Consider the following 12,206-nt stretch of genomic DNA (forward strand, 5'->3'; position numbering starts at 1 on the left):
AACTACTCAACAAATACGTACGGGTTCGTCATTTTCGCATGGAGTCCCTTCAGTCAATCATTGCGTCCATGGAGCAGGGAGAATATTTCGCCTCCATTGACATACAAGACGCATACCTGCATATACAGATTGCTCCCACCCATCAAAGATTTCTCAGGTTCGCAATCCACCAGGACCACTACCAGTTCGTGGCTCTCCCGGTCGGACTCGCCACGGCTCCAAGAACGTTTACCAAGATCATGGCAGCCCACCATGGACGTTCTACACTCCAGAGGCATAGTAGTCGTTCCATACCCGGACGATCTCCTCATCAAGGCGTCCACCTTCAAAGACTGCGAGATCAGCGTCTCAATCAAAATCGACACTGAGTCGCCTGGGCTGGTTAGTCAACCTACAAAAGTCATCGACTACCCCTAGTCAGTCTCTGACCTTCCTGGGGATGCTATTCGACACTTCCAGGGGTCTGGTACTCCTTCCCAAGGACAAGGCACTGGCTCTCCGTCTAGGAGTTTGCATCCTCCTCCGCAGCCCCCCCCCCCCCCCCCCCCCCCCCCGGTCTCTCCTGTTTGCCATGAGAGTCCTCGGCAGGATGGCGGCAGCAATGGAAGCAGTCCCATTTGCCCAGTTTCACCTCATGCCTCTCCAACTAGCCATTCTCAGGTCCTGGGACAGGAACCCTTTTTCCCTCGACAGGGAGTTCCGACTAACATCGTCAACCAGGAGGTCCCTGCACTGGTGGCTCAAGCCAATCTCGCTTGCAACGGGGAAATCCTTTCTCACAGGTCAATGGAAGGTCCTTACCACAGACGCAAGCCTGACAGGTTGGAATGCGGTGCACTTACATCACAGGGCAATTGGTCACCAGTGGAAGCGAACATGCCTATCAATATCCTGGAAATTCGGGCCATCTTTCTGGCGTTGAGAGCCTTTCGTCACTTACTGGCAGCCTCTCATATCAGAATATAGTCGGACAATGCCACGGCAGTGGCATATGTGAACCACCAAGGCGGGACCCGCAGTACCCAGGCGATGAAAGAGGTGACACATATCCTCCACTGGGCGGAAGACACGGGGTCGGTACTCTCTGCAGTCCACATCCCGGGTGTGGACAACTGGGAAGCCGACTTCCTCAGCAGACAAGGAATGGACTCGGGAGAGTGGTCTCTCCACCCCGAAATTTTTCGCCAGATCTGCCATCGCTGGTGACCCCGGACGTGGACCTCATGGCATCCCATCTCAATGCCAAGGTCTCCAAGTTCATGGCCAGAACACACGATCCACTGTCGCTCGGAGCAGATGCCCTGGTTCAGGACTGGACCCAGTTCCAGCTTCTGAACATCTTTCCACCTCTCCCCCTCATATCCAGAGTGGTGAGGAAGATCAAACAAGAGGGAGTTCCAACCATCCTAATCACCCCGGACTGGCCCAGACGTACATGGTACGCCGACATGGTACAACTTACAGCAGACGCCCCCTGGCGTCTCCCCGATCGTCCCGATCTTCTGTCACAAGGCCCGTTCTGCCACCAGAACTCAGGGGCTTTCAATTTGATGGCGTGGCCCTTGAGACCTGGGTTCTAACCCAGGCAGGGCTCTCACCAGATGTCATTAGAACCATGATCAGGGCACGGAAGCCAGCCTCCGCCAAGATTTATTACCGTACTTGGAGAGCCTTCTTTACCTGGTGCGAATCTCGCAGTCAGAGCCCACTCCCTTATTCCCTTCCCAAAGTACTTGGTTTTCTCCAATCGGGTCTGGACGCCAAGCTGTCCCTCGGCTCGCTTAAGGGCCAGGTGTCGGCGCTCTCAGTGCTTTTTCAGAGACACATTGCTAACAGGCTGCAAGTAAGGACCTTTCTTCAGGGGGTTTCCCGATTGGTTCCCCCCTACAGACGTCCACTGGAAACGTGGGACCTCAACCTGGTCCTGACAACATTGCAGGGACCACCTTTCGAACCCCTTAAGGAAGTCCCACTCCGCCTTCTATCCCAGAAGGTGGTCTTTCTGGTGGCAATTACTTCGCTACGCAGGGTGTCTGAACTGTCAGCACTCTCCTGCAGACAGCCCTTCCTGGCTTTTCACCAGTACAAGGTGGTTCTCCGTACGGTCCCATCCTTCCTTCCGAAGGTTGTGTCCAACTTCCACCTCAATGAGGAAATTTCTCTGCCATCCCTTTGCCTGATTCCGGTTCATAGAGTGGAGAAGGCTCTGCATACGCTTGACCTCGTCAGGGCATTGCGTATATACGTGTCTAGGACTGTGCTCTTCCGGAGGTCTGATTCCCTTTTCCTTCTTCCGGAAGGTGTCCGTCAGGGTCTTCCGGCTTCCAAAGCTACCCTTGCCAGGTGGATCAAATCCACCATACAAGAGGCTTACCGCCTTAAAAATTCTCTTGTTCCGGACGGTATTACGGCACACTCTACACGGGCGGTAGGGGCCTCCTGGGCCATTTGGCACAACAAGTGTGTAAGGCGGCCACTTGGACTAGTCTACACACGTTTGCGAAACACTACAGAGTCCATACCCAGTCTTCAGTGGACGCGAGCCTGGGTAGACGGGTTCTGCAGGCGGCAGTGCCCCAACTTTAGAGACCTGTCTGCACAATATTCGTCCATTGCTTCCCACCCAGGGACTGCTTTGGGACGTCCCATGGTTCTGTGTCCCCCAATGTGGCAACAGAGTAAAGGAGATTTTTGTGTACTCACTGTAAAATCTCTTTCTCTTAGCCTCTAATTGGGGAACACAGCTCCCACCCTGTTGCCCTTACGGGCCGTTGTTACGGTTGAGTTCTCATATTCTTTGAGCTTGTACATGGTAGCCTTATTACAGGCATAGTTATTTCTTTTAACTTCCTCCTAATGCTTTTGCACAAAACTGGAGAAGGCTGATGCTGTCCAGTGGTGTATACTGCAGAGGAGGAGCCATAGTTAATCTTTTTCAGATTATGCATAGTGTCGCCTTCTAGTTGACAGCAGCACAATACCCATGGTTCTGTGTCCCCCAGTTAGAGGCTAAGAGAAAGATTTTACGGTGAGTACACAAAAATCTCCTTTTTTTTTTTTTTTTAAGGCGTACCTTCAGATTTGGAGTCTTCATCTTCTTCCAGTAACAAAATCAATGGAGTAAACAATACCAAATCGAACCGCCCGTCCCTTGCGAAGATTCTTCTGTCTATCGATGGAAACTTGGCTAAACAGCAAGCGCTCTCTCACATTCTTACTGCATTGCAGATTATGTATGCGAGGTAGGAAGAACTTTAGTTGCTCGATTTCTTAATGTTGTGAATCAGTGTTCAGAAAGTGTCTCTATAAAGTAATTTGCATAGAAGCGAGTTTTTGCTAGTGATCTGGAATTCCCCTGTCGGATGTATTATATTGTAATCGTTTTCTGGTGCGACTACTGTATACAATTCCAATCGTACCCAGAAGAAATCTGTTCAAGATGCAATCTGTGCAGAAGACAAGAAGCGGGAAAGGCTTACCCTTTGAGGAAACTAATCACTGATTTGAGATTAGGATTTAGATGAAGCCTGTTTTATATAGACAGATTTTTCACGGCAGTAGCAACTATAACACTTTTGCCAATTACATTTTCTTTTTTCCATTTCTTACACCTTCTGGACTTTTTCATTTGCGCCTTTGTTTCAGCTCAGGCTTCTTTTTTTGTAATAAAATCTCTACACTAATGAAAGATACAGAAAGTATAAAATGAAAAACCTTCATAACTTTATCTATTAGAAGGGATTGTCTCCTTAAATAGTATCTTTGTGATCTCTACAAATCTGGCTAACCCCTCGCTATTTAATGAATGTAACATGCATAAGACATATAGATGATATATTGTGTGATATTGTTCTTATTCCAGGGATGCTGTTGTTGGGGCTTTAATGCCTGCGAGTATGATTGCTCCTGTGGAGTGTCCGTCTATGTCCACTGCCCCTCCTTCAGATGTGTCTGGCACATCTAGCCCTATTAACGGTGATGATGTAGGATTAACTATGGATTTGGAAGATCGGTTGAGTCCCAGTCCTTGGCAAGACAGGCGCGGAGAGGTATGCCTAGGCAGCTGTTAGAAGGATAAATGGTTGAGTTATGTTGTCTGTGTAAAAGAAAAGATTTACAGGGTTTTTCATTTATTGTTAGAATCTGCTGACACTTTATGATTACTAGACCATCTTTTGTGACCCTCACCACCGATTCTTAATGTAAAGGGCCACAGCACTGGCTTAGTGGCTTTGATCCCATGTTCCTGCTTTTATTTAGTTAATGGGGTCAGCTGTAGTGATGAGCGAGTATACTCGTTGCTCAGGTGTTCTCCGAGTGTTTTGGCGTGCTCGGAGATTTAGTTTGTGTCTATGCAGCTGCATGATTTGCGGCTGCTAGACAGCCTGAATACATGTGGGGTTGCCTATTTGTTAGGAAATCCCCACATGTATTCAGCCTGTCCCGCAGCCACAAATCATGCAGCTGAGACGACGAAAACTAAATCTCCGAGAACGCCAAAATATTCGGAGGACACCCGAGCATGCTCGGAAAAAAACGAGTATACTCGCTCATCACTAATCAGCTGCAGTTCTCTTTACATCCTAGGCGTAGGAGAAGCCAACTTGGCATGGAAAAACCAGCCAATGGAGCCACCCTACAGAAATGCTACAGTAGCTTTATTTTTAGGTTCAATGCATAGATCTAATGAAAATTCCCTTTTTTTGGGGGGTGGGTAGGTTCCTTCCTCTGAAGATGCTGTGACTCCTTTGGCTGTGACTCCTTCGGCTTGTTCTGCTTCGTCACGGCCATTTATTCCAGTAACAGATGATCCTGGAGCAGCTAGTATCATTGCAGAAACTATGACCAAAACCAAAGAAGTAGGTGATCAACAATGAGATTTTTAACGTAGTTTGGCTTAACATGCTGTGTTTTCCGAAGTCTACCCTAGATGTTCAGCTCTAAGCAGTTTTATTCTGTGTAGGATGTGGAAAGTCAGAATAAAGTATCAGGCCCAGAACCCCAGTGCCTGGATGAATTCACCAGTTTGCTTGTGCCTGACGATACTAGAGTTTTGGTTGACTTGCTTAAGCTGGCGGTCTCTAACAGAGCTGGAGAGAAAGGGAAGGAAGTTCTGTCTGCTATTCTGTCTGGAATGGGCACAGCATACCCACAGGTCAGTGCTCACTGCTTTTATGTTTTTTTTAATGTTTTGTTTTACTATAAAATGTTCTTGCTGAGAAATATTATTACAGCGAACCTGTGTGATGTCCTGAATGTCCCCAGTATGTCCCGTGTATTGCACGCGTTTGGCTATTTGAGCCTACTTATGTTGCTCATGCTATGGTTTTCATTCTTCTGTACTTGCAGCTATCTACTGTATCTGTGTACAAGAAACGTACACCGTCATGGCCGAAAGTTTTTGCACCCTTGAAATTGTTCCAGAAAAGGAAAAGTATTTCTCCTTGCAATTACACATGTTTTGTTATACACATGTTTATCTCCGTTGTGTGTATTGGAACAACACAAAAAAACTGCAAAAAAGGCAAATTGGAGATTTCATACAAAACTCCCAAAATGGGCTGGACAAAATTGTTGGCACCTTTTCAAAATTGTGGGTAAATCACTTTGTTTCAATTATGCGATGGTCGTTCAAATTCACCTGTGGCAAGTAACAGGTGTGGGCAATGTGAAAATCACTCCTAAAACCAGATTGAAAAGGGAGAAGTTGACTCTGTCTGCATTATGTGTCTATGTATGTTCTCTTCTCCTTTTTTTTTTGTTCTCTGAGGACTTGAGAACCAATAATGTTGAATAATATCAACAATCTCAAGGTTATAAGTCCATCTTCAGAGATTTTCATGTTCCTTTTTCCACTGTGCTAAACATAATCAAGAAGTTTACAACCCATGATACTGTAGCTAATCTCCCTGGACATGGATGTGGATGAAAGAGAAAAATTGATGAATAGTTGCAACGCAGGATAGTTCAGATGGTGGATAAGCAGCCCCAATCATGTTAAAAGAAATTCAAGCTGTCCTGCAGATTCCTGGTCGATCAGTGTCGGTGCATACTATCTGTCGACATTTGAATTAAGTAAAACGGTTATGGCAGGAGACCCTGGAGGGTCTCTGCCAACTCAGATATAAAAAAGCTAGACTGCAGTTTGCCAAAATGTATGTGAGCAAGCCAAAATCCTTCTGGGAAAATGTCTTGTGGACAGATGAGACAAAGTTAGAGCTTTTTAGTAAAACACATCATTGTACTGTTCATGGAAAATGGAATGAGATCTACAAAGAAAAGAACACAGTACCTATAGTCAAATATGTTGGCGGTTCACAGATGTTTTGGGATTGTTTTGCCGCTTAAGGATTTTGGGTTGCAATGTAGTGCCCAGTGTCAGAAACCTAGGTTTGCGTCCTAGTGTATGGGTCTTTCAGCTGGATAATGACCCCAAGCATACTTTCAGAAGAACCCAGAAATGGATGGAAGCAAAGAGCTTGAGAGTTCTGAAGTGGTCACACTGATTTGGTGACGCAGCAGCGATATCAGTAGCGATATCGCTATGTGTGATACTTACCTCCGACCGGCTCTCCCGCTGTCCATCGCTGATCGGGCAGCTCCATTTCTCGTCGGGCGCTTCCTGCTGGGCTTCCTGCTGGCGCCGACGAGCGACACGTGGATGGAGGACGTCAGGATCGCCGCGTCTGAAAAGTAAGTATCGCTGTGAGATCTTCCTGTGTGGAAGCTCATTAGCGATCATTTAGCGATGCACCAGCGATCCTGACCGGGTCATATCGCTGGTCCGTCGCTAAATGTAAAGGGGCCTTAAATCCCATTGAACTCCTGTGGAGAGATCTTAAAATTGCTGTAGGAAGACGGCACCCTTCAAATAGGAGAGACCTGGAGCAGTTTTCAAAAAGAAGAGTGGTCCTAAATTCCATTTGAGAGGCGTAAGAAGCTTGTTGCTGGTTATTGGAAGTGATTGATTGCAGTTATTTATTCCAAAGGTTGTGTAGCCAAATATTAAAGTTAAGGGTGCCAACAATTTTTTTTTTTTCTTTTTTTTTGTCTGGCCCATTTTTTGGGGTTAGTGTGAAATTATGTCCAATTTGCCTTGTCAGTTTTTTTGTGTTAATCTTTTTCACACAAAGGAAATAAACGTGTGTAATTTCAATAATTTTATGGGAGAAATACTTCATTTTCTGAAACAATTTCAAGGGTGCCAACATTTCAGCCACGACTGTGTAATGTATGTGTGTATATATTGTATATAATATACACATATATCATAGTTCATATACAGTATAATTCTTCTTGCCTACATACAAAATATATAGTATCTATGTGTGTGTTTGTGTATAAATAATATATTATACATACATTATATATTATACTGACTAACGAAAGGAAGATCCTTCCCTATGACGACATGGGCGACCCTATGCGTCCTGGACCCTCTTGAACGGGGAGAGGATTGTAGTGTGTGGACCCACTTACCTAAGTATAAGACACCATACGACTAAAGATAACAGTGAAAAGGATACAAATCTTGCTGAAGGAAGAAACATGTTATCACAAAACTCTTCATTGGATCCAGGCCTGGAGCAGTCTTCTGTGCTTTTCAATGCGTGCGCCGAGTAAGGTCCTATTCTTGTCCAAGGTGGGAGAACTTGTTCCTGCGACCCTCGGAAATCACATTCCGGAGCTGCTCGAGGCTTTATCCGTTGTCTGTAAGAAAGAAGAGGTAAGTACTGACAGAGAGGAAGCTCTGGTATTGAGGTAGCTCAAAGGCCTCTAGGATAGAACAGTGAATAGTCATGAGTCATGTTACACATATGGGTTTTGACTCAGTAAGAGACAGCCAGAACGTATAAACAGCAATTGGTAAATCATTTGTGATGGGAGTAACGCACTGGATAATGAAGGTAGCCTGAGGACAGCACTGTATACTGACCTACGGACAGTTAGTGGTAGGCCCGAATAATATGGTGTGCAAAGGGCCCTGGGGAGCAACATGAAAACAGGGCCCAGTGCGTGGCTGAAGAAAAAACTGCGACCATCCGGTACTTGACACCAGCATGTCTGACCTACCTAAAAGTGTACTGGCCACTTATACTGCTGCTGAGATCCACCCTGTGGTACTGCGATTCACCCTGTGATACGTGGTAGATTTTCCGTTAAACTATTAATAGACCACAGATGTTATTGACTATGAAACAAGCAGCAGAAGGTGCCTCTGACTGACCTGAAAGCGGACTGTAACCGCTGCTGCAGCAAACCAGAAGTGATGAATACCGGGCACCTCTCACTGAGTGGTGAAAAGAAGGGAGCATAGACCCTGAGGTACGTGAAAGAGGGCGCTTCTGACTCGCCTGAATCTAGGGCAGAGGAGCAGGACTGATGCAGCAATCGACCTCGGGCACATTTGAATCACTGAAAAGACTGCAGGTATCAACTGAATGTATCTGGTAGATGACTCATCTAAATCTTGGATAGCGGATAGAGCACTGCTGCAATCGAACTCGGGGAACATGAAGGAGAATGCTTCCGACTCACCTGATACAGTACAGAATACCAGTACCACTGCAGCTGTCAACCCAAGACACATCTGATCCACTGAAAATACGACTGTTTCAAACTACCCTACTGTACCTGGTAGGTGGTGCATCTGAAGCCTGGATAGCGGAAAAGCGTACTGCTGCGATCGGCTCTCAGTATCCTGCGACTAAGTTAGCGTGGAGAGAACCCTGGAGAAGGGTATGGGAGAGAGCCAATTCTGTGTTGCGGTCTAGGTCTGGATACCTGACTGCATTAAGCAGAATAACAGTCTCATGCAGGGCTGTGGAGTCGGAGTCGGAGTTGGTTTTGGTCGGAGTCGGTAGAAATGTACCGACTCCGACTCCAGCTTTAAAAAAAAATGTATTAATATTTCATAATTGAACTTTCATATGAATTTTATAAATGTTACTCAAATATATATGTTCTATCAAACTATGAACAACAGTGATAAGCAGTTCTGCTGGAGATAGACATTTCTTACTTCTTGTGTGTCACTGTTCTCCACTGCCCTTATCTAATCTTATACTTGGTTAACCTCATGCTGCCCCAACCCCCCTACTTACAATGTATGAAACTGAAAGTGAAAATGTGTTGCAAATTCTTAGTAGTAAAGCTCCTCCTCTAGACTAGATCATACTAGGTGTGCATCTTCCAAGCAGCTCACAGCTGCCTGCTACTCAGAAGAGGAAGACTGTAAGAAGTATTATCCTTTCAACAAACTTTGCATCAGTTAACTGTGAGTACATGAGGAATAATAACAGTATTACTGACCACTATATCAGTTGTACGACCTGGCAATAATTTTGTACAATTGTTTTTAGGAAAAACAATTGTCATTTGGATTGTGAATGCAGAATTAAAAACCTGAGAATGTCAAAGAAGCATCACATTAAATCAGCTGTATTTGAACATTTCACCATCACTCAAGATAGAAAACATTATGTCTGTCAGTGTATGACAAATGATCCAGACGAAAACAAATGCTGTGAAGCCAAGATGAGTGCATATTCAGGCAAAGATAAAAATGCTCCTACCAGAGCTTCTAATCTAAAGAGACATTTACAGTGCTTTCATCCAGAAGTACTGAAAGCAGTGGATGAGAAAGACTGCATCCAAACCAATGAACCAGTGCCCAGCTCTTCCAGCCAAACAAAGGAGCAGAGAACTTTGCAGCCATCAGTTGCAAGATATTTTGTCAGTGACAAAGTTACTGTGACAATGACAGTAGATACATTTAAAAAACAGATCATAGAGCTTGTTGTAAAGGATAGTGTGCCTATTTCATTATTTTCACGACCAGCTTTTATGTGTCTGAATAGGGAAATGGCCCGCAAGCTTGGTGTTTCTCTGGAGAGAGAGAGAGTATTATAAAATTAGTAATCGAAGAAGCTTTTAAACAAAAGGAAGAACTTAAAAAAAAAACTCTCAAGGGACGCTTTCTGTTTCTTAAAATGGATGCCTGCACACGTCACAGAGTGAACTATTTTGCCATCAATGTCCGATTTGTTTGTGACAAAAATGAAATAGTTACCAAGACATTGACAGTAAAAGACACCAAAGCTCATCACACCAGTGAGTTTCTCCAGGTCTTGGTGGAAAAGGATCTGCAAGGCTATGAACTTAAAAAAGAGCAAGTTCTTTCTGTCGTAACTGACAATGCTTCAAATATGATAAGTACTATTAAGCTAATGAATGAGAGTAATGATGGTGACCAGCAGCTAGAAGAACATTCTGGGTCCACAGACACAGAAATGTTTGAAATAGAGGAACACTGTATTGTAACTGAGGAGCAAACTGAAGTTGCTTCAGATGAACAGCAACATGATAGTTTAGATGATCTTGTTGAAACTGTGTCAATATGTTCTTTCATTCATCACATGCGCTGTGTTGTGCATACGCTACAGCTGGCTATAAGAGACAGTCTGCAAGAAGGACATGCTGCTGCACTGATTGGCAAGGTGAGAAAATTGGCTACTGTTGCCAGAACCCCTAAAGTTGACTCAATTTTGAAGAGACGTGCTGGAAAAGGGGCAATTATTGATCAAGCCACACGATGGGGCAGTACTTACTTAATGATTCAGCACTTGGTTGAACTGAAAACCTTTCTTGTAGACATGGCTAACCCTCAACTGACGCTAAATGAAAGTCAGTGGAATCAGGTGACTGAGCTGGAAAAATTGCTAGAGCACCCATTTACAGTGACTAAAAAATTACAAGCAGAGGACTTAACTCCAGGTATTTTCTTAAAGGAGTGGAAGAACCTGATGTTTCGCCTGTCCCAAAGAGGAGGGTTAATTGCCAGTGGCATTGCTACATCAATGAAACGGAGAGAGGAGCTACTATTACAAAATAACATTCTTTTGGCAGCTGTTTATGTAGACCCAATGCATCGGATTCTTCTAGATGATCAATAGCTAAGTAAAGGAAAAGAAGCTCTGTTTGAAATAGCAGTAAGGATGAAAGGGTTGCAGAACAGTCAGGAGGAACAAGAAGAATTTGGTCGTCCTGCCACATCTTCACCCTCATCATCAACTGATGAAGAATTTAATTTCGAAAAATATTTGGATCACAAGGACCGTGCAAAGCGTTCCCGCATAGAAGAGTCATCCCCATCAAGCAACACAGCCAGTACATTTCAGCAGAATTTTTCATGTGCACTAAAAGAAATTGAGAAATTTGACCGTTCATCAAAAATAACAGTGCAACAAGCGATTCCTCTGTATCCTGACATTGTCAGAGATGTTGCCCGAGTGGTTACTGCTTTGCCACCAACACAAGTTAGTGTAGAGAGGTTGTTCTCTGCTCTCAAAATAATTAGATCAGATTTGAGGGCATCCATGAAGGAGGATCTGACAGAGGCAATACTTTTTCTGATGACAAATTTATAGATTTCTTCTTATTAACTGCATAAAAGTGTTTATTGCATATTTACTTACAGTTTAGAAAAGTTTATAAAAGTTATTTGCTATATTCTAATTGTATTCTAATAAATGTAGTTTTTGCTCTAAGTGGTCTGATTACTTATATGATGGTGAGAAACTGAATAAGCACGATGTTTAATATTTTACAACAGTAAATTTGTTGTTATGAATTGGCCATTTATGAAGGAGCCGGAGTCTGAGTCGGAGCCTGATAAAATCCAGGAGTTGGAGTCGGAGTCGCAACTGTGGCTTACCGACTCCACAGCCCTGGTCTCATGTGTAGTAAGCCATCCCACGATGTCTGTTCTGACCCGTCATCTCTCCTGAAGATAGAACAGTAGGCTTGGAATCAGAGGGACTAAACTCTACTTTATGTTGTGCACCTGGGTTCCACCCTTGGGCCTGCGATTTGTGGTCAGCTTCTTTGTCCACTGAGCCACAGCCGACATTGCTGGAGAATGCAGACTTTACCCAGCTGGTAGTTGGTCCCAAACACTACAGTAGTGAAGGGGTAGGAGCAGTTCCCCTCTCTGCTTAGCGCAGATTAATGCTAGAAACGGGAGAGGGGCTGCAGGGAGATGCTGGGGGGAGTTTGTGAGCTGGAGAAATAGAAGCGCATGATATGCCAGTGCTCTAACGTCCTTACGTGTGGAGTAGTGGCCGAGCCTTGCTCTGCTAAAATCAAGGCACAGATATGTAATAGAAGAAATCACAACAGCAGTGTGAGAAAACGAGGGGAAATGT

At 44.6% G+C, this 12,206-nt stretch overlaps 1 protein-coding gene across 9 annotated transcripts in view; it reads left to right on the plus strand.

Annotated features, from left to right (window-relative positions):
- Nucleotides 1-12,206, plus strand: part of HERC2 (HECT and RLD domain containing E3 ubiquitin protein ligase 2) — a 364,746-nt gene that overhangs the window by 242,296 nt on the left and 110,244 nt on the right. For all 9 annotated transcript variants that reach the window (XM_073541474.1, XM_073541475.1, XM_073541476.1 and 6 more), the window contains 4 exons: nt 3,068-3,242; nt 3,863-4,049; nt 4,719-4,859; nt 4,964-5,155. In XM_073541474.1, coding sequence (XP_073397575.1) covers nt 3,068-3,242; nt 3,863-4,049; nt 4,719-4,859; nt 4,964-5,155 — 695 coding nt within the window. The remainder of the gene's footprint in view (nt 1-3,067; nt 3,243-3,862; nt 4,050-4,718; nt 4,860-4,963; nt 5,156-12,206) is intronic.

This window comes from Dendrobates tinctorius, unplaced genomic scaffold, assembly GCF_039654945.1.
Source record: "Dendrobates tinctorius isolate UK_male_01 unplaced genomic scaffold, ASM3965494v1 ptg000121l, whole genome shotgun sequence".
Lineage (NCBI taxonomy): Eukaryota > Metazoa > Chordata > Amphibia > Anura > Dendrobatidae > Dendrobates > Dendrobates tinctorius.